This window comes from Carettochelys insculpta, chromosome 15 (assembly GCF_033958435.1).
Source record: "Carettochelys insculpta isolate YL-2023 chromosome 15, ASM3395843v1, whole genome shotgun sequence".
Taxonomy (NCBI): domain Eukaryota; kingdom Metazoa; phylum Chordata; order Testudines; family Carettochelyidae; genus Carettochelys; species Carettochelys insculpta.
In genome coordinates this window covers 31,950,289-31,972,404 of record NC_134151.1, presented here as the reverse complement: position 1 = coordinate 31,972,404, position 22,116 = coordinate 31,950,289, and the positions used below count along the sequence as shown (strand labels likewise).

Sequence of the window (22,116 nt, the reverse complement as noted above, 5' to 3'; positions counted from 1 at the left end):
CACCAGAGCCATCACCACTGAGGCTGGAGCAGCTGGCACTGCCAGGGCTGGAGGGGCCACCGCAGCAGCTGGGGCCACTGGGGCCAGAGACACCAGAGGGAGTGGGGGCTGCAGCGGGGTGCAGGAGCTCTCCTCCCCCAGCCCCATGTGCATGGAGCATGTCAGCACCCAGCCACCACTGCCTGCAGTAGTGCTGAGCAGCAGCCATGGTGTCGGAGGCTGCTGCCCGCTGGCAGGCTGGGGATGGCCATGCTCTAACTTCCCATGGGTGGCTCGGAGCCGGGGGCTGGAGGAACTGCAGCGCCGAGAGCTGCAGGAGGTGGAAGGAGCCAGGCTGGCACTCAGCTCCTCTCCTGGTAATTGGGAGATGGGGTTGTGAGGGGAAGAATGGGGCAGGAGCCGGGGCAGAGGACAGGTGTGAGTGATGGGCTGGGAAGGTCAGTGCATCATCATACAGTATAGACATTCGGATCTAATGGACATGCAGCACTAACGGACACCTCTTCCCCCATTAGTCCATTAAATCGAGGGTTTACCGTATCTGTCCCCTCCCCGTGCTGCCCCCAACATTACCTCCTGCTTAGAGGTCACAACCATTAGCCTTGTCACTAGGTTGGGTTTAGCCAGGATACAGTCACCTGGTGCCCAAATGGGAGAAAACTCTGTGCAAATTGCCAGATTCGCGCCGCCCCCTTGTGTGTCTGTCCCTGCTCCAGCAGCAGGCATAGGAAAATGATCACCAGCTGATAACCTTCCAGTAGTGTGACTGGAGAGAGAGGCTGAGGCAGAGCTCCAGATGCAAAAGCCAGTGCTCCCGCCTGCTCTCCTGCTTTGCTCGGACTTGGGACAGTCAGAAGAGAGAAGCCTCTCTCTGGGACTTCCTGAGTCCCCTTACGAGCAGTTGTAGGAGCGTGCAGCGAGTGACCTCTTAGCAAAGGGGTTGGCAGTCCAGTCAGTCAGGAGTTGTCCTAGGAATGCCAGTCTGTCAAACCAAACCTGTTATCAGGAAGAATTCCAGTCAGACAAAGTCTTCAACTGAAAAGAAGGCTAAGGAAACCAACGGCGTGGAAATTATTGCCATTTTCGCCGTGAAACATTCCGATTTCCTGAAAGTTAAGCTCAGCGTCGTCAATCAAAACAGGGTTTCAATTAAAGAAAGAAAAATGCTTGAAATTGAAATGAAATGTCTCAGCTGACCCAGAACCTAAACTTTGGAGAGGCTTTCAGGTCCTGACCGTTTTCAAGCTTTAGACTTTTCTTCCTCACTCAGGACAGGAAGAGTTTGCATTGTCTTGAAAATCGTCACATTTGGCAGCCAGGTGTTGTGGCTGAGAAAAGGGCAGGCCTGGCCTTGAAACAGTGAAGCTGCCCCAAGCCCGCACCTGAATCAAATGTTCACCTCTCCCACAGGCCCCATCTACATCATAACCGAGTATTGCCGCTACGGAGACCTCGTGGACTATCTGCTCCGGAACAAGCACACCTTCCTGCAGTACTACACGGAGAAGGCGAGGCGAGAGATGGAGCTGTACGGCAATGCTTCCGAAGAGGACAAAGTGTACAGGTGCCTTGAAAGCAATACTCCTCTCAAGAGTGGTGGAAGGTCCCTAAAAGGGTTGGGGGGCGGGGGGGACTGTGCTCAAACCATCCCACCCCACTGCTGCCCCTTCCCTCAAGGCCCTGCTCAGGGTTCCCTCTAATTTTTTCCATCCATGAGTAGAATAAATTTTATGTGCACCGAAGCATGTGCAGATGTGCACCACCAATAGAAATGCAGGCTGCCAGCTGCGGGCACTCTGCTAATCAGCTGGGCAGCACCTGAATCTCTCTGGGCGGCCGCCCAAGTGCTCAGCTTACAGAGAACACTGGCTTTGCCTCTACACTGCCTCTTCCCCCGCAAGGCCCCATTCCTGTGCAGCTGCTTCTCCCCAAAATCCCATCCCCCGCTCCCCCCCTCTAGCCCCTTCTGTCTCTGCCCTCACCCCCTTTCTGGCACCCCTGCCTTCTAGTCCCTTTACACATGCAGCCACCCCAGTCAGCCGCAGCAGGTTCCAGTCCTCTCTGCGGCACACAACCCTCAAAATTACGTTCTCTTGCACGCCCTGGGGAAGGCTGGTGATGGTTCACCTCTGAGCCAGAGCTGCAGTACTTTGCTTTCAATGGAAGTTAGGAAGCTAAATGCCTTTGTGGATCTGGGTCTTTGGGCCCGATGCGGGAACGTTCTGCTTTTGGCCCTGCATTTGCAAAGCAGGAGCTGCGGCACTCTGTGTTGAAGTGAGCAGACTTAACGCAGCTGGAAAACAGTCCTCTTACGGCCTGGTTGCTGCTAAGAGGCATGGGACTGTCTGTGCAGATGCAGGGAGAGGCATCGCAGGGGGCCGTTGCAAAGTAGTGTTTTGTCCCAGCATGCAGAAGCGATGGGGAAACAAGACAGGAGTTCGGTACATTGACAGACGTTCTTGCTGTTTCCATTTCGAGTCAGATGAGGCAATAATAAATGTCGAACAAAGAGCAGTGATCTGGGCTCCGTTTTCAAATCTTGGCTTTGAAAACACAGTGGGCTCTTTTGTGCATACAACAGCTTCTTGCAGGGGAGTTGGGGCAGGCACCAAACCCCAGAGTTCTGCATGCTGGTTGCATTTGGGCTGTCTAAATGGAGAGTTACTATTTAGACAGGTAGGTCCACAGGAAGATCTCAGGTCTCTGTGCATTCAGTTGTACACCTTTATTTGCGTTTGAGGATACCATTAGAGCAAATGCAAACAGCTAATTAGATCTGCATCATCACCGTATTTACACACTATGATGAGGTCTGTCAGGCCAGCTCTGCTACCTGCTAGAGGCTCTGGTTCCTGACATGCTGGCCCAGGTCTTCAAAGGTAATCCCTGGAGTTTGGAGTCTAAATTTCTTTGAGGCTCTGGGCTCCTCTGTTTAAGGAAAACCTGCACAGGGCCAGGCTATCAAGGAGACTAGTCCTCCAGAGGCCTAGAAGGGCTGTGAGAAGACATTACCCAATAGGGAGCCAGCAGGCCAATTTAAAAGGCTTGCCTGTTTCTGTACTGGGTAGTGCAGAGTGAAAGAGGGACAGAAGAGGAGGGTTTTACTAGCCCAGAATAATAGGGCAGGGCAGCTCATGGCTTGGCTTCCCATTAAATGCTAATTAAACTGTCATCTCTTATGGTTAGTGGTTTGAAGGCACAATCTTGAGTTTGGTTAGTATTCACCATTTAAAGACTGAAGCTGCATAACCACCTCTAGGGGGACTCAAACCTGAAACCTCAGGAGCTTAGTGCATGAGCCTTTTGAGTCTGAGCTAAAAGCCAGCAGACACTCAGCTAATGCTGTGGAGAAGACTCAGCCTGTCTCTCTGTAAGTTGTATAAATGCCGCCATATGGGTCACTGAGCAGCACCCTAGGTGTGTGGGCTGCAGCTGCAGTCATGGCAAGGGCTGCTCTGCTACAGCCCAGCTGCCTGCCTGCACACATGCACACAAGAGTAAGCCGGCAAATTTGCACACTGTTTCATACGGATCACAGGACAAGGCTTTTAAAAACTCAGTGTGTCTCCTGCCGCCACTTCTGAGAGAAGAGGGCAGCTCAGTCTGCAGAAACATCTCTTCCTGGTGCTTCCCAATGCACCAGTGCTCCCCGGGGGGGTGACCCTTCTCCTGCAGAGAGAGACAGAAATTCAGTCAGCTTTCCGCCCTTTGGCACGTGCGGATTTGTACCTACCATTATGCACACCTCAAATGAGCAACAGCTTTCCAAGGTGCATGTGGAAAAGGGACACATGGGGCCATGCCAGTGTCAGGGTGAGCTTCTGGCAGACTCAGCATTTGCACCTGCAGCTCAGGCCTGAGCAGTGATACAGGTGCGGTTCTCCCAGCCTATTGGAAGTCTGGCCCTTTATCCCCGGAGTCCCTGAGAAGAAGCCGCCCTTCTCTGAATCTGCAATCCACGCCAACTTTTCTCCTACACGCTCTGTTTCTTTGCTTCTCCATTTCAGCCTCACCTCCTTTTCTGTCGAAAGCGACGGGGGTTACATGGATATGAGCAAAGATGACTCCCTGGATTATGTTCCCATGTCAGATATGAAGGGAGAGATCAAGTATGCTGATATCGAGTCCTCCAACTACGGCACTGCCTATGAGCTGGACAGCTATTCCCCCTCAGGTAACAGGAGTTCCTGAAGCAGCAGCGTAGTGGAAGAGAGGGAGGTGATGGTTGTGCCAGAGTCACTGGTGTCAGTTGCTTGAGGAGCTGACTGGGAAGGGAACTGATCCTCGCAGGGTTTGCTGAGCCAGAACTGCACTGTCAGTTTTTCCCTCACTGAGGTTTTGTGGAAGTCTGAAAAAATGCCACTTCTGTTGCCACCAACACAAACCCCTGTTTAAATCTGTGTGGGAGCCTGGTAACAGCCCTTGTTTGTGTCCCTCTGTCCTGCCTTTTTCATCCCTCCAGCTCCGGAAAGGACAGACCGCACGACCCTGATAAACGAGTCCCCGCTCCTGAGCTACACAGACCTGGTTGGGTTTAGTTTCCAGGTGGCCAATGGAATGGAGTTCCTTGCATCCAAAAACGTACGTGTGCCGGGTCATCTGGTGGGTTTGAGGAGAGCCAGCTCTGGAGGGGAAGAAATCAAAGTTCCTTCTTGGTGTGCAACATAACCCCTGGCCCCTTGACTTGCTGAACCTTCAGTCAGGCTCCAGTGCTGCCTCCCTCTTGAGAGAACAGGTCTGTGCAGGGAATAGCTACTCACTGCCTCCTGAGGCCTGTGTGACCATATGACAGGTTGAACTAGGGCTGGCTCAGATCAGGCCAAGCACAGCCATCCCAGCCGCCAGCCCCTTTAAACCACTCTCCTGGTGGGCCTGGGGCTGCCTGGGGCCCTTTCCTCTGAGCCAGCCTGAGTGTCCTTGCCAGGCCCACTGATGTGGGGGGCAAAGAGGGCAGCTGCCCCAGAGCCTGGCATTTCAAAGGGGCCCAGAGCTCAGTCAGCTGTCACTGCCAAAATAGCTGGGCCCCTCTGAAGTGCCCCAGCACTGCTGAGTCCCCACTCCATGTGGGGCACTGAGGGAGCGCGGCGGGGGGCAGGGCTGCCTGTCCTAAGCCCTGCCCCCTGCGGGGCGCAAAGCCAGGCCCACCTCGCCCCTGGGCTGGCAGTGGCTGTCATCCCCGCTGGTGCTCACCCCAGGCTAGCGCTGTGCCAACAGGCCAGCTACCCACAGGAGCACACTTGCCGCTTTTCTCCCTAGGCTGGGGCAGAGCTCGCTTCAGCCATGCTCATGGGGCAACATTAGGGCCTCTGGAAACAGATGCTTCCGTGGAGTGAAGTGCCCAGGAACGCAGAGCTCCCAGGGGCTGCGAGGGTCGTCCGACTGGCTGGGCTCAGGCCACTTGTTAGTGTAACCGAAGCGCTAAGGGGGGGTTAGGAACCATATATCCCTGGGGCGTGGCCACAGAGAGAAGCCCCAAAGGGTATATCTGGTGGTCCCACAAGACAGGCAGATGTCCCAGCCCTCTTGACAAGCCTGGCCAAGCAGCTCTCAAGCAGAGAGCAACTGCGTGTGTCAGTGAGGGTGTGCGGCCGGAGGAGCCGCCGGAGTCTCGCTGCTGGGAGGGAGGCATTGTGCAGGTACCAGAGCAACCTCCATGGTGCCCTGGTGAGACGGGCACCCCTTGTAACGTCTCCCTGTCCCTCCCCTAGTGTGTGCACCGAGACCTGGCAGCGAGGAACGTCCTCATCTGCGAGGGGAAGCTGGTGAAGATCTGTGACTTCGGCCTGGCCAGAGATATCATGAGGGATTCCAACTACATCTCCAAAGGCAGTGTGAGTCGGGGGCCCAGGTCCCCTTCCTTTCCTGCCCTGTTCCACCAGGCGCATGCGCCTCTCACTCTGCTGGGTGCTGATCTCTCTTACCTGATTCCTCGCACCCCGTGCCACGGAGAGTGGGGTCCCCAGGCCCTGCACCCCAGCCGCAGGCAGATGCCACTGTCACTCGACAGGGAGAACAGAGGGTTCATGAGGCAACAGGGACACAGCGTAGAACAGACTTGTCAGCACAGAAATCAGAAGCCGTCAGCACACTCTACCTTGGGGAGAGGGGCCCAGAGGGGTCACTGGGTCCCGGCCCTCCTTCCTCCCCCTTCAGGCAGACAAGACTGCCCCTCTCGACGGCCTAGCTCCAATTCCAGCCAGCCAGGCCCCTCCTCTGTCTTGTTTCCCATGGAAGAAAGGTATCCTCTGGTTGCCTAGGTTACAAAGAGCTGGAAGGGCCGGGCCTACGCGTGAGAAGTCATCACACTGAAACGCCCATCACCAATTGTTCCCTGCTGCTGTGCCTAGGGAAACTGAGGCACACACCTTGGGTTGCTGCAGGGCGTTAGGAAACACACGCAACCTCACCAGGGAAGTAAGACCACTCCCCGCCCCCAGTTCCTCACATCCCGCCAACAGTGTGGAGAGTCCATTAGCCTGACAACAAACGTTCTCCTGTCTGGAAACCAGGACTAGGGGTTATTAGTGCCGTTTGCTGCCCACACCCCAGCGAGCTTTGCTTCATGGCTTTACACGGTGGTTAGACTAGATAAGGGGGGAGTTCTCTCTGCCAGCCGCGGAGGAGGGGTAGAAGTGGTGGCAATGGTCCCTCAAGTCAGGGAGACAAGGGGGAGATCTCTCTGCCCCCCCCCACTTATTCCCCGTTACTTTAAACCGTGGCTAGGGCTGCCAGTGCAAGGGACAAAGGGGGCAGTTGCCCCAGGACCTGGTAATTTTAAAGGATCTAGGGCTCCAGGTCCCTTAAATTGCCACCAGAGCCCCAGGCACAGTATTCCCAGTAAGCTGAGCACTTGCGCGGCCGCCCAGGAGAGATTCAGGTGCTGCCCAGCTGATTGGCAGAGCACGCACAGCACAGCCAGTGTTTCTATGGTGGTGCGCCTCAGCACAGGCCTCAGTGCACAGAACAAAATTGATTCTACCCATGGACTGAAAAAACTAGAGAGAACTTTGTGGCGCAGTCAGGGTGGCTGCCCCAGGCACCATCACTTCTGCTCAAGGCCTTGCCCCTTCTGGGGGTATATAGCTGTATGCCCCAGACACATTGCTCAGGGCCTAGTGACACTTGCTCCTGCCTTTACATCTGGGGGAACCACATGAACATTTTTTCTAGAGCCCTCTGCAGAGACGTAGAGAACAGCACTAATAGCTCCCCACGAAGACAGAGGTGTTTGATCTGGGACCCCAGGGACACAGTCCCACCTCACCCTCTCTGCCTGTGTAGTTCGGAGCTCTGACTCATCCTCCAGATTTAGAGGCTGGGACTCAAAGAAGCCAAGCTGCGTGACCAGAGCGTCACTGTGAGGCTCTTGCACAGCTGGTGATGAGATCCAGATCTTCCGACTTCCGGGCCCCTGCTCTAACCACTAGACCGCATTGAAAGAGGAAGTGCTTTTCTGCAGGCTCCTGTGCAAGTGCTTTTAAGGAAAGCGATTTGGGTCTTTCTAGGTGGGAGTGTGCCCCTGGTTCTAACAAGCATCCTCCAAAGCGCTCTCTGTTTTAAATTACAATATGCCAGGCAGAGTTGAGGAAAGACCAAGAATCCCTAGCTCTTCACCTCCGCACCTCTCAGCAAGCTTTAGGAAGGAGATTATTGGTGTGACCTCACTTGCAGGTAGGAAAACATAGGTACAGAGACACAAAGGGACTTGCCCAAGGTCATCCAGCAGATCAGTGGCAGAACTGGGGCTAGAAACTAGATCCTGCGTGTTTGTGCAGGGGTTGAGCTACCAGATCACACTGGAATAGAGGCAGGGTCGTCTGTTCCTTTCTGCTCCACTTGCTGAATCACTTCTGGGCAGGCAGGATGGAGTCAGAGAGCTCGACAGGTTGTAGATGAGTCGCTTGGAAGCCAGAAGCAGCCACTGCAAGACAAGAGCCACAACATTCTTGTCCATAAGTTAAGGAAATATGGATTGGATCCTTGGACTATAAGATGGATAGAAAGCTGGCTTGGTGGTCAGGCCCAACAGGTAGTGGTCAATGGCTCAATATCTGGATGGCGATCTGTTTCAAGTGGAGTGCTGCAAGGCTCGGTTCTGAGGCCGGTGTTATTCAACATCTTTATTAATGACCTGGATGAGGGACTGGGTTGCACCCTCAGCAAGTTTGCAGATGACACAAAACTGGGGGAGAGGTAGATACGTTGGAGGGTAGAGAGAGAATCCAGAGGGACCTGGATAAATTGGAGGACTGAGCCAAAAGAAATCTGATGTGGTTCAATAAGGAGAAGTGTGGAGTCCTCCACCTGGGACAGAAGAATCCCAAACATTGTTACAGGCTGGGGACCGACTGGCTCAGCAGCAGTACGATGGAAAGGGACCTAGGGATTATGGTGGATGAAAGGCTGGATATGAGTAAACAGTGTGCCCTTGTAGCCAAGAAGGCAAACGGCATACTGGGGTGCATTAGGAGGAGCATTTCGAGCAGATCTAGAGAAGTGGTTATTCCTCTTTATTCGGCACTGGTGAGGCCACATCTGGAATATTGTGTCCAGTGTTGGGTCCCCCTGTATAAAAAGGATGTGGATTTGCTGGAGCAGGTTCAGCAAAGGGCAACAAAAATGATTAAGGGTCTGGAGCACAAGACCTATGAGGATGGGCTGAGGGATTTGGGCTTGTTTAGTTTACAGAAGAGAAGACTTAGAGGTGATTTAATAGCAGCTTTCAACTTCCTAAAGGGGAGCTCTAAAAAGGAGGGTGAGAAACTGTTCTCAGAGGTGTCAGATGGTAGAACAAGGAGTAATGGCCTGAAGTTGAAGAGGGAGAGGTGTAGGTTAGATATTAGGAAAAACTACTTCACCAGGCGGGTGGTGAAGCATTGGAATGCGTTGCCTAGGCTGTGTCTACACTAGCCAAAAACTGCGGAATAGCCATACAAATGGCCATTTCGAAGTTTACTAATGAAGCACTGAAATACATATTCAGCGCCTCATTAGCATGCGGACGGCTGTGGCACTTAGAAATTGACATGGCTCGCCGCCACGCAGCTCATCCAGATGGGGCTTCTTTTCGAAAGGACCCTGCCTACTTCGAAGTCCCCTTATTCCTATGAGCAGATGGCCATTTCAAAGTTTTTGGCTAGTATAGACATGGCCCTAGAGAGCTGGTGGATTCTCCATCCCTTGAGGTTTTGAAGTCCCGGCTGGACAAGGTCCTGGCTGGGATGACTTAGTAGGGGTTGATCCTGCTTGAAGCAGGGGGCTGGACTAGATGACCTCCTGAGGTCCCTTCCAGCCCTGTGATTCTGTGAGCAGCCACTCAGCTCCTGAGCAGGGGGCAACCCCCCCCCTCCCCCCTTTCCCCCTCCGCAGCTGTGCTGGGGCTTTCCAATCCAGCTTTGCTGCTGTGGCTGTTCCTGGTAAAATAGGAAATGAAACCAGGCCCCTTTGCAATCCTTCCTGGGGAATATTTTTGACGCCAGTTGCGCAAGGAAATCTGAATCCAGTGCAGGGTGCTGTGCACCCGAAGCCGCACACAACCTGATGCAGCCAGGCAGGGTTTGGTGCTGCATAGGCTGTTCTGGATTGGGCCCAAGACAGGAAACATGGCGGAAAGAGGACTAGGATATCTATATTGGTCCTCTCTTCCCGGCTTCTTTGACATCTCCAGTCAGGGCCCATTCTGTCCGAGCCATTCATAGTGCACACATTGGCCAGGTTTCAGGCATCTGCCGGAGGCAGAGCTTGGTGGAGAGGAACCGAGTGACTGCACTGCAGGGGCCTGGACGGAATGAGTCAGTGGACTCAGTCAAAGGCTGGGCGTCCATGTCACACACACCCCCATTGGCTTGTTGGCTGGGGTGAGCCTGGATGTAGAGGCTGAGCTGGTGACTGACCTGTGGAGGCAGCATCTGCCCGGAGAGGGGACATGTCCCAGAGCCAACAAGGGGAGCCTGTGTTGCTGCTACGCCGTCCTGTGCTTGTCCTGGGGGCAGGGCCAGCCCTAGAGGGATGTGGAACCTGGGGCATCTCTCCCACCCTGTTCCAGGCCCAGCTCTGCCTCTTCTTGTCTCAGCTCCACCCCCACTGCACCCCTCCCTCAGGAGACATGACCACGAGATTACCGGGGGACCTGGCTCTGGGCAGCAGCAGGGGGTGGCCCTCCTGTGCCCCAGCCCCAGCCGTGTTGCCTGGAGGAGGGGAGCAGACAGGGGCTGGGGCCTGTGTGCTCCGAATCCTGCGCTAGGACACCACAGAGTGATCCAGCTGGGAGAAGGTAGCAGAGGGGAGCATGCTGCCGCATCGCTCCACTTCCTGCAGCTCCTGCTGCCACGATAAGTGTAGTGGGTGGGGGGAGGATCCTTGCTGCCCTGGGCCCCGTGGGCAAAATGCACTCAGGGGGACTGTCCCGTCCACAGGACGATCGGGGCAGTTGCAGCAAAGCCCCCAAAACCTAGGGCCACCGCCCCGAGCCGTCCCATGGACGGGACGGTTCTGCCAAGGGGCTGTCATTTTGATGCTGTTCAGTGGCAGTAGCTCTGTCTGAGAAGGCAACAGGCTGTTTGCCAGGCGAGGGCTATGGCCTGGCCGGAGAGCTCAGCTCTGGAAGGAAGGTGGCTCTGTGGTGGTGGGAGAGGGGAGGCCTCCGCAGGTGGACAGCAAGTGTCAGTGCAGCCTGGCATTGGGAAGGGAGCGGCAGCTCTGCTGTCCTCTCAGACCAGGGTCAGGGTAGCAGCTGCTCTGGCCAAGGGGAGTTAAGGCCCTACGGGAAAGGGCTGATGCAGAGTGCTCTGGGGTAGAGTCGCCCCGAGGGGCTCTCCTCAGCTTTGCAAACTGGACCCCAGGGAGAGTCACGGGGAAGGTGTCAAACTCCCCTGCCTGATGGTGCAGAGCTGAGCAGTTCCCAGGGGGTTGGCTGACTCTTGGCCCTGCCCCAGTGATGGGCAACCTAGGCTAGTGAGTGGGTCACATGAGTGGCCCTCCTCCGTCTCAGTGGGCCGCAACATTGTCGTACACGAGAGGGCCCCCCAGGGTAGGGTAGTTTGGCTCAGTGCACTCGCACACCTAGAATTTGCAAGGCGTGCCGAATGAACCACAGCAGCACCTTGATTGGCTGCAGAGGGACCACACGGCTCTGACAGCCAATGTTGTGTGAAATCCGCACACACCTCCCTTCACAAGTCCTTGCTTCATGTGGTGTGTGTGTCACTTGAGTGATACCGGCAGGGAAACAATGACCAGGAGAGAAACCAGCAGAATCTGGCCACCTTGTGCCTGGGCAACAGTAAACAAAATCCTCACAGGCCACACATAAAACCCTGTTCTCTCCCCTACTTCCAGACCTTCCTGCCTTTGAAATGGATGGCGCCCGAGAGCATCTTCAACAATCTCTACACGACGCTGAGTGACGTGTGGTCTTTTGGGATCCTTCTCTGGGAGATATTCACTCTGGGTAAGTGCCCTGAGAATCACCCACTGTCAGCAGAACTTAGCCCACCTCCCAGGTTTCCTTCCATTTTGCACCAGGCAGGTCCAGCTGGGCTTGTCCCTGAATCTCTCTCCAGGCCAGACTAGGCGGGGCCTGTCTCGCCAAGTCCCACCCCATGCCAGGAAGAGGCCTCTGTGGCAGAGCTTTGTCCTACCATGTGCTGACCTGCTGAGGTCTGGTGATGAAGGTGGAGTACGAATGGTGGACAGACGGGAGGGGGATGCTAGTTTTGTAACAACATTGGCAGTGTGAGAGCGGTGGAGCCTCCTCTTTAGCCTGGTTTTCAGCTCTTCTTTCTCCTCCTAGGTGGGACTCCGTACCCTGAGCTACCCATGAACGAACAGTTCTACAATGCCATCAAACGTGGCTACCGCATGTCTAAGCCCACCCATGCTTCCAACGAGATGTAAGTGTTCACTATGCATGTTTGCACTGGCCACCTCTCAAACCAGAGAAGCATCCCTGCACTGTCACCCCTTCCGCCATCTAATTCTTTGCGGTGTTTTCGCCGCTCTCCTTTGTCTCCCCAGCTATGACATCATGCAAAAATGTTGGGAAGAGAAGTTTGAGATAAGACCTTCCTTCTCCCAGCTGGTGGTACTGATGGGAAACCTCCTGGCAGATGCATACAAGAAGGTATGTGCCAGGAATGCTATGTAAGGGGTGCAGAGAAGAAGCTGCCCTAGAGAGCAAGGGTAGGAAAATACCAGTCCACAGGCTGGGTCCAGTTCCTCTGGGTAAATCCCAGGTGGGCCACTGCTGTATTTACCTACATCTCCACAGGTACAGGCATTTGCAGTTCCTGTTGGCTGTGGATCACTGTTATCAGCCAATGGGAGCTGCGGAAAGTGTTGTCCCTGTCTGTGCAGCTTCCTTCAGCTCCCATTGGCCAGGAAGAGTGATCTGCGGCCAATGGGAGCTGAAATCATAGAACAGTAAAACTGGAAGGGACCTCAAGAGGTCGTTGAGTCCAGTCCCTGGCCCTCACAGCAGGACCAAGCACCGTCTAGACCATCCCTGTTAGATATTTATCTAACCTGTTCTTAAATATCTTCAGTGATGTAGATTCTACAGCCACCCAAGGCAACTTACTCCAGTGTTTGACCACCCTGAGAGTTAGGAAATGTTTCCTAATATCCAGCCTAAACTTCCCTTGCTGCAGGTAAAGCTCATTGCTCCTTGTCCTATCCTCAGAGGCCAAGGAGAAAGTTTCTTTCTCTCCTCCTTGTAACACCCTTTTAGGAACTTGAAAGCTGCAATCATGTCCCCTCTAAGTCTTTGCTTTTCCAAACAAAAGAAACCCAAATCCTTTCAGTTGTCTCTCATAGGTCATATTTTCTCGACCTTTAATCATTTTAGTTGCTCTTCTCTGGACCCTCTCCAGTTTCTCCACATTCTTCCTAAAACGTGGTGCCCAGAACTGGATGCAGTACTCCAGCTGAGGCCTAACCAGTGCAGAGTAGAGCAGGATCACTTCTCAGATCTTGCTCACAACACTCCTGTTCATGTACCCCAGAGTGATGTTTGCTTTTTTGGCAAGCCTCATGCTATTGACTTATACGCAGCCTGTGGTCCACTATGACCCCTAGATCCTTTTCTACAGTACTCCTTCCTAGACAGTCACTTCCCATTTTGTATTTTGGAATCATCCATACCTGCAGAGGCTCAGGTAAATAAAGCAGCAGCAGCCCGCAAACTGCCACCATTTTATTGTCCACCCTTGCTATAGAGGAAGGTGGGTCCAGTGGTTAGGATAGAGGCCTAAGGCTTGGGAGAGGTGGAAGTCCCTGCTCTGAAAGGCTTCTTGTGTGACATTAGGCAATTAGTCTCTCCATGCCTCAGTTTCCCACCTATAAGTCGGAGTGCTGTGAGGATAAATACATTAAAGACTGAGGTGTTCTAATGCTATGGTAATGGTGGCAGTGTGCACTCCTTAGCTACACCACAGGCATTTCTTCCTTTGCCTCTATTAGATACAACCTATGAAGCAGACATAGTCTGCCTAAGACATGAGCCCCATTTTACAGCCAAAATATTCAATACCTGATCTATAACATCCCCAGGTACTTTGGGGAGGCACAGGGACAGAAATCCCATTCTCCAGGGCTTATTCCAACTCAAGCAATTGCATTCTAGCTGCCTAAATCCCTCCTGCATGTCAAACTGGACACAGCATTCTTCTTCACTTCCTGCCCCAAGTGCTGCATAGCGTTGCTGCCTGCCGTTAAACAGTTGCCGTTTCTCAGAGGTGGCTGCACTTTGGTGGCAGGCAAAGTGCTCCTTGTGTAGTGCTTGCATGTGGTTTTGGAAAGCAGTGTGAGGCCATCAGGGTCAGCAGTGATGAAATGCTCCAGTTAAATTCTCTCGGCTTGAAATGTGTTCCTTGGTCCATTTAGAGACCAAATTAAAAGCAGCAGTGCTTCCAGCAATGGTTTATAAAGATCAGCTTGAAATTGCTTAAAAAATCAGCCGCCTTTTGGAAAGTGACATTTCCCAGCTGGCCAGCCAGTTTGGTGAGACCAAGAGTAGCCTGAACACATAAAAGAGATGGCCCAAGAGAGATGGGAGTCAGGCGATCTGAGTTCTGCTTCTAACTCTTAGAACCCCATGGTTCTTAGGTCACTAAATTCCACTTGCTCTAGCAGTCAGCGCATGTGCCTCCATTTTTGGATGCAGAAGGTCTGATTCATCTCTCACTCACACGGCCATAAAGCGGGAGTAACTCCACAAAATGGTGCAAACTCAAGTAGCTCCCCCCAAAATTGAGCTACTGGGTGGACGCTTGCAAATCAGCCTCCTCCAGCACTGCCGGCAGGGTTTCCTTAACTCCTGCCTGGGAAGCACTGTGTGATCCTGTGACAAGGGGCACTTCAGCAGTGCGAGGCGGCATGCCTCAGTGGGAACACAGCCTAAGCTCTGTAGTTTCTCACTGTACACCTGAGGATGTCGGCTTGACCCCCCTCGCCCTCCCCCCAGCACTACCCATTCTTACCTAACTCATTTCTTTTGTGACCTGCCCCACGGGAGCAGAGGTACAAGCAGGTCGAGGAGGAATTCCTGAAGAGTGACCACCCGGCTGTTTTGCGCACGCGGCCCAGGCTCCTAGGGGTCGCCTCCAGCTCGGGCACTGGAAGTGTCCTCTATACAGATGTGCAGCAAGATGTGGGGGACAATGATTACATCATCCCCCTTCCTGATCCTAAGCCAGATGGAATCAACGACGCCCCTCAAGAGGCTTCCATCAGCCGCGCCAGGTAGCATCCCCAGACCTCTTCATGCTTTGCCTCAGCCTGATCTGTCTCACCACTGACCTTGCTGCATCTGAACAACAGATGCTCCAGAAAACGTAGGGAGAAGGTGGGGGACAACGAGTGGCAAAACAACCTCCCTGATCTGCTCCCTTCACTCACAGGATCCTGAAACCTACCCACAGCCTGGCCTTTCCCTTCACAGCTTCTGTCTGCACAGCCAGCTGGCATTTGGGGTCCTCCCGCCAGGCTGGGTTAGGCCCAGAGCGCGGCTGGACAGCATGTTGTTATTGATACACAACGCCTCCAGTGTGCACAGCCCCATGGGGCATTGACGGCTGCACTGTGTGCACATGAGGGGCATGAATTTAAGTTCTATTTTGTCAGTCATTCTGTGGGAGATGTAGCCTCAGTAGAAGCCTATTTAAGATGGAGGTTGTCACTGGGCCACTCTGGAGCCTAGGTAGTAACGCTTCATGCCGCAAGAGAACCAGCCATGTCTTTCCTAGCAAGCAGGCCCTTGCTTGGGACACCAGAGACTTCAGACAGCACATTCATTTCTCTCCTTTCTCTTCTCCCCCTTTAGTTCTACCCTGAACGAAGCAAACACGGCATCCACCGTATCCTGTGACAGCCCCCTGGACCTGCAGCCGGAAGGGGAACAGGAACCAGAACTGAAGTCAGGCAGCCAGGAGCCAAATCCGAGGCACCACGACACGGAAGAGAGTTTTCTGTAGAAGAGACAGGGCCAATGCTACCCCATGCCCACCAGTGAGGCCAGCTCGGGGGGCAACCACGCTTGGAGGAGAACCGGATTGGGTGCTTGTTTATCCAACCCTCCAGTCTAATCCCCGGCACAGTATGGATTATAGAGGGACCTTTCTCCGCCCCCCAGCCTTACTGCCACACTCCACCCCATTGGTCAAACTACTGAGATGGGGAGGGGTCTCTTCACAGTGCTCCCAGACTGAGGGGCAGGACCCCAGTGGGTCTCCTGTGGAGATGCTGCTGTTCACGCCACTTCGTTGCGATTCCAGTTTCTTTCCAACCCCACCTGAAATTCAGCGTCTGCCTGGGTCAGTCTGGCCTCTTCGATGTTCTGCGTGTCAGCCATGCTGGGGTACAGCTGCCATCGGTGGCTGGCTGGACATGTAGGTTCCCTGCCACTCACTGGCGGGGTGCTGGGAGCTGGTAAGCCAGGCCCCTGGCACTAGAGAACAGGATCATCCTGAGCGGATTCACTCTCAAGCGCAGCAAAGCTACTGTGGCCGCTGAGGAGAAACCAGCCATGGAGACATTTAGTCACTGACTTTCTTCCCTGTTGTCCTCTCTGGCGTTCTGGGGCAGACATGGCTCCATATGCACTATGGTACAGGTTACCTGTGGCACTAGGTTACAATGCTGTATTCCCAGCAGGAGATGCCAGAGGCTGAACCCTCTGTCTGCTCACAGCAGTGCCCTGGGCTCTTAAGGGCCAGCCAGGAACTGGAGAGGCTCAGATAGTGACTGCTGTGACAGCCACAGCGCAATCCAGTGTTTTCGTCCTCTGCGTGGATGCTAAACCTAGATAGTCTCCATATCGCACATTTATAGGGTACACATTATATCTCTTCATTCATTAGCCAGGGCCAGTATAGGAACAAAAATGGCTATTAATTAACCTGTAGGGCCATAGAACCTAGGTCACCTGCTGGGATAGCTGGCTCCAGAGTGTGTGTTTAGTGGTATGAAGTTGGTGTTACTTGGTTCATATGAGTCTCCCTTTCAGTGTTGTCTGGGTCCCTCCTTCCCTAGTGAGTCACCAGGCTGCATAAACACAAGCACAGGGAAGGTACAGGGACATGGAGAGAGAGAGAGAGAGGTGGTGAAGTCATCGAGAACTGCATGGGGTTTATGGCCCTGCTACTTACAGTCTCTGCACAGATACCTGGGCAAAGCCAGTTTTAAACAACAAGCCATGTCTGTGTTTGCCAAGAGCAGCCGTTCTCATGCAGGCGGGATCCATGGAGCCTTGCAGGATGGTACGTTTTGGTACCCAAGCAGAGGGGGAAGGATCAGCTTGTCAGATGGGAAGCGGGCCCAAGACAGGGACTTTCTCTTAGAAAGTGGGATGCAGGACGGAAATGCTGGAGTCACCTTCATCTTGCTTCAAGCTCCTCCTCCACCCCCATTGACAGGGCTGTGGCCTGTAGCACTCAGAGTTGCCACTCATTCGAAATGTTAAACCAGTCGGAAGGTGAGGAAACCATGAAATCCCCACCCCAGTGGCTCAAAAGCCATAAAACCTGCCAAGTTATGGCCACATTTTCAGCTTGAAAAGCAGCATTTTTCTCCCATTTGGATAGCACCCAAAAGCACGGTCCCCTTTCCACACCCACAGCTCCCTCGAGCTCATCCACCTCCCTAACTCACTCTCACACAGTGGCTGTGCCATTATTAACAGAGATGGTTGGAAATGTGCAAAGTTTCAATGATGATCTTTGTGGTGGTTTGCTGGCCAGGTTTGCTGGTGAATGGTGAAATGGTGAAAATCTTGGTGTGTTTTCCAACCAGCTCCCGTGGTTAGTGATGACTTATTTATAAAGTGAAAACAAGGCAGGGTAGGGGGTTATGTTTTTCATAACATGTGAAAGCTAGAAGTAGTTTATTGTTAGTGGTAGCCAGCCAGGCGTGCAAGTGTGGTCAGATGTCTCCTACCTGTCATCCTCAGGAGGCACTCTGTGAATGGCAACCAGTTTCCTATATGCTTTTCCCCTGTTTCTGGTGGAAGATCCATGTTCCATGGACAACACTCAGGAAATGCCCCAAACTAAAGGGAAGCAAGAACACATGAGATCTTCGGGGCTAGCCACCACCTTTCCTTGCTTTCTTAGCTTCTTTATAAAGTACATGCACTGCAAGTTCAGCCAGCTGAAAACGCACCTGGAAGGGAAACTGCTCTTATCAAATAGTTTGAGTTCTGCTTTTGTCCCAGCTGGCTCAGACTTCTCAGTATGAGTGGATTGAACAGATCCCCTCTATGGTCAGAACCTTTAGCTGCCATGGCAGATATCTTTTATTAAGATTCCCCATGATAGTACTTGCAATAGAGCCTGTGATTTAAATAACCCATTAGCTAAGGCCGGCATCCAGCCCTATGCAAAATGTAACTACAAATCTGACCTGTGCATCTGGGGGTAGTGGGGCGCCTAGCAAAGGTGAGCCAGTGTGAATACTGTCTGGCTATGGCTAGTCCCGTCTGATTTGCCTTCCACTCCGCTGGGCTGGAGTGTTTTTGGTTTCACATCCTCGTGCAAGGGCACAGTGACTCGCTGCCTTGTGTTGAGCAAGACACACACTTGGATAAGGACAGACCGTGCAGACCAAGTGAGCCTCCTGCAAGGTAAGAGCCCAGCTGGGTAGCCATGGTAACCCCAAGCAAGGAAACCCTTTTAATTCCCCACCAGCCAATGGATACAATGGTGGTAGCTCATTGGTCAAAGTACACTTATCGCTTGCAGTAGTCTGAAGAAATTCCCTGGCCAAAGCTTGGCAGAAGTTAAGGGTCACACTCTCTCTCTCTCTCTGCTGCTAAAATTCCTGCCTGGATCAGACTTCTGGGGGTTTTAAACCGTCGATTGCCATCAATTTTGTGGACATAATTTGTCCAGTGATTTCCTGAAGGGAACTGAGTCCTCTGGGGTTTTGATTTTATAATGTTGCTATTTTTGTTTTCAATGTTGGGGGTTGGGTTCAAAATGAACCCCTTTTCCAAGGATCCCATATGTGGGGATTTCCAGCGCCCCCAAAGGAAACCCAGATCTGCAGTTTGGGCCCATCCTTGGTGCATTTTAATTCCTTTGTTACGCTGCAGTCATTACAAAGTTCTCCACTCTAATATATGCACGTTCCTCCTGCCAGTTGTGATATCTTTGGTGCCTATGTGTATCCAGGGGACTCTTGCTACACTACAGTGTCTCTCTGGGATTAAGGTGCTTCTCAGACTGACACATGACTTGTTAATATTTGTCATTTTCTGTCAGGTTCTGTTTACGTAAGAAGAGTCTTGTTCAGTGGGTTTTGTTGCATTGTAAAATCGAGAGGACAGGGGACTTCACGTGTAACTGAATTGCCTCTATTCACTCCTTTGGGGACCAGCAGGCCCTGGGCAGAGCTGGAGCAGTGAGATGGGAGTGAGAAGTGTAACGACAATGAGCAAGCGAGAGAGAGTTGTTCAAAACTGGCAATAAGGACCCACCTGACTTAGGATTGCCAACTTGCTAGGGGAGCAGCTCCAGTGGGCAGGAAATATTTAGGGTAGTTGGTACCATGTCATGTCAGTACACAGTACTGGACTAAGCAGGGAAGGGACATCTCATAGCTGTATCCTTTTGGGAGACAGTTACCACAACTCAAGTGATGGGAAATGAGAAGATCCCTTCCCTGGTCCACTGCACAGAAATCAGAGAAAGAACTAAGAACATAAGAACGGCCATTACTGGGTCAGACCAAAGGTCCATCTAGTCCAGCATCCCGTCTGTGCACAGGAGCCAGTGCCAGGTGTCCCAGAGGAGGTGGACCAAAGACAATGATCAAGTGACTTGTCTCCTGCCATCCATCTCCAGCCTTTGACAGAGGCCGGGGCACCATTCCTACCCCTTGGCTAATAGCCTTCGATGGACCTAACCTCCACCTATGCTAACATGTCCTCTAGTCCATCTCTTCCCAAGCAGTACAGGCTTGTGCCCCACAGGATTTCCGCTCCTGATTAGTTTTAATTTGACCTTTGTCACTGTGAGAGACCTCCCAGGTGGCAGTCCCAGAACAGGTGGGGAGCGAAGAGTCACCGGCCACCTGCCTCCCCCACCCACAAAGGGGGAGAGAACTTAAAGATACAGAGCCTTCATCATCCTGTCTTCCCCCACCTCAACTGAGACAGGTCCCAGCTTTGGAAGCTTGCTGCCTGGCACAGCTTACAGAAAGTTTGCAAATGGAGTTAAAAACATCTGCCCAGGCTCACAGAACTGCCCCCCGTCTCCCCCCCACCACATATGCAGAGTACTAGGGAAATGCTCTCCTTGTCCCACTTTAGGGGCTGGCTCCTGACCCTGCCCTAGAGCGCTGGCAACCCTAAGTACAACGGGGGGGCTTGTCTGCAGTGTTGCTATTCAGACAGCAGAAGGGCAGCTGACCTGCAGCTTTTACATCACATTGCTGCAGGTGGCAACACTGCTACATGGCCCATGGGACCCAGCAGCTGCACACCTGGATTTCAAGACCGGTGTGGCCATTTGGTTAGGTAAAGCCTATCAGAAACCTGCACTGCATCAGCCAGGCCACTGACACAAGCCTAAGGCAGCTGGGCTCAGTGACACTGCAGTAGCTGGGAATGGAATAAACTGGGAGAGGAAAGTTAATGAAATTCTACCCCGTGAGCTCAGACCGAGGTGAAATGAGCCACCCATCGCTGGAGCACATCTCCTGGTCGCTCCTTCCCCTCGCTTTCAGCCTCGTTGTAGAATCAGTAGTTTCCTTCCCGCTCGCAGCCACTTCACATCTAGTGCATCTTGAGTTCCTCTCACTTTTTTGTTTCGACCTTCTTTGTTCCTGAAGATAGGCGGTAGAGGTAAATAGGTAGGGGCGAAAGTGTAAAGTACTGGCACAGAACCAAAGCAGGCCCTCAGACAGGCTGTCTCCATAGCGATAGTGTTGGTCATGTGCTGGGCTTCCAGTGGTAGTGAAAGAACAGAAGGGAACACCCAGCATTCCCTCCAATTTTTGACATCCAAGAGGTGAAATAAATGTTGTTATGTGCACCAAGGCGTGTGCAGATGTGCACCACAAATAGAAATGCAGGCTGCTGGTTGTGGGTGCTCTGCTGGTTAGCTGGGCAGCACCTGAATCTCTCATGAGCAGCTGCCCCAGCGCTCAGCTTACAGGGAACACTGGCAACAACACCCTGCAGCAAAGCACCAGTGGATTAGGAAGCAAGTCATACTGAGCTGTGTTGGCTGGTGCAGAGTTAAATGAAAGAGTCTCAAATATTTCGCTTGGAGCCACTTGGCATTGCCAGGTTGAAAGATGAACTTTATGTCCACGCACAACCTTACAGTCAGTCACCTCCATGCCTTCTAGACAAGGGCTGTTGGGGAGGGATCTGCCAGCCAAGCAGATGACCAGCTTATACATTTCTAGCTCTGGTACTTATCTGAGCCCCATTACTGGAGTAGCTGCACTCCTGACAGTATTTGTGCTCCTAGCACCTTGTGAGCCAGGGCAGTGCTACTCTAGCTAATGTACAGAATGGAACTGATGCCCAGAGAGGCTAAGTAACTTGTCCAAGGTCACAAAAGGAGTCCCTGGCAGAGCAGGGAACTGCACCCAGGACTCAGCACCTCCCCACTGGACCAGTTAAACAGAATTCCTGGTTTCCCTTGGAGTGGCAAACCATGCACTCAGACACACCAGTGAGAATCTCGAGTGTCCCAGCAGAGTCATGGAGCTGTCCTAGATTTCACCCAGGCTCACCCTGAGAAGAGCTTGGCCAGACATGTGGCTTGTTCCTTCTAGACTTGGGGGATGAATTAAATTAAGGCGCTAAGCAGCGGGAGGGCATTTATGTCTCACCCTTGGGTTTGCTGGTGCCCCCTTTAGAGTCTGCACTATCCATTCCAAAGCATAATGAATTTGCTTGATGATTTCAGTGTCTGCCCCCCAACTGCCAGGGTACAATATGGATACACTGTTAAGAATGCACCTTTTTTGTAGCATGTTTAGAATCTTAGAATAGAAGCAGCAGCTGCATTTGCATTTTGCCTATTAACTTGTTCTCAGCCATCCTGAGGGCAAGGCACGGTACCAAAGAGTTAACCTTACTCTAGGTTTACAAATGTATTTGTAGCGTTCTTATTAAGCCACATTTATACCAGCGAGATATTATTTTTGTGCTGTAAACTTTATATACATGTTTTTAAGGAAAGATTTTTTAAAAATTAAAGGTGTTTCTTCTTTTTCCACTGGTTTCTCTCGGGTTCCTCATTTATTTGCCTTTTGTGGAGGAGGTGGCTGTTTCTCTTCCATAATCTCTTGTCTGGTTGCATTTGTGTTTCAGTGGGAATGCAGATTAAGCATGGGGCGGTTAAGGGGGAAGAATGTTAATATGCTGTGTATAACTCTCCAGGCTTAGGAAAAGCTAAGCCATGGTACCAGGAAGGGAGAGATGGCCTATATAGCCAGCTACTATGCCCAAGCACCTGCTGCGGGTGTGGATCATGCTGTTTTGAGCCCCTCAGCTATTGAACAGACGGGGAGGCATTGCGTTGGATGGAAACGGGTGAGTGACTGGAATGACACATTTGGTACTGGGCGATGTGCAAAGAGCCGGGTTCTGGTAACACCTCCCAG

At 52.6% G+C, this 22,116-nt stretch overlaps 1 protein-coding gene across 3 annotated transcripts in view; it reads left to right on the top strand.

The window, feature by feature from the left end:
* The window catches only part of PDGFRB (platelet derived growth factor receptor beta), a 65,999-nt gene extending 44,274 nt beyond the window's left edge, over positions 1-21,725 (top strand). For all 3 annotated transcript variants that reach the window (XM_075009344.1, XM_075009341.1, XM_075009343.1), the window contains exons 15-23: positions 1,411-1,564; positions 4,008-4,174; positions 4,463-4,581; positions 5,709-5,831; positions 11,338-11,449; positions 11,792-11,891; positions 12,016-12,121; positions 14,516-14,739; positions 15,320-21,725. In XM_075009344.1, coding sequence (XP_074865445.1) covers positions 1,411-1,564; positions 4,008-4,174; positions 4,463-4,581; positions 5,709-5,831; positions 11,338-11,449; positions 11,792-11,891; positions 12,016-12,121; positions 14,516-14,739; positions 15,320-15,470 — 1,256 coding nt within the window. In that variant the 3' untranslated portion in view covers positions 15,471-21,725. The remainder of the gene's footprint in view (positions 1-1,410; positions 1,565-4,007; positions 4,175-4,462; positions 4,582-5,708; positions 5,832-11,337; positions 11,450-11,791; positions 11,892-12,015; positions 12,122-14,515; positions 14,740-15,319) is intronic.
* Positions 21,726-22,116: the final 391 nt, after the last annotated feature.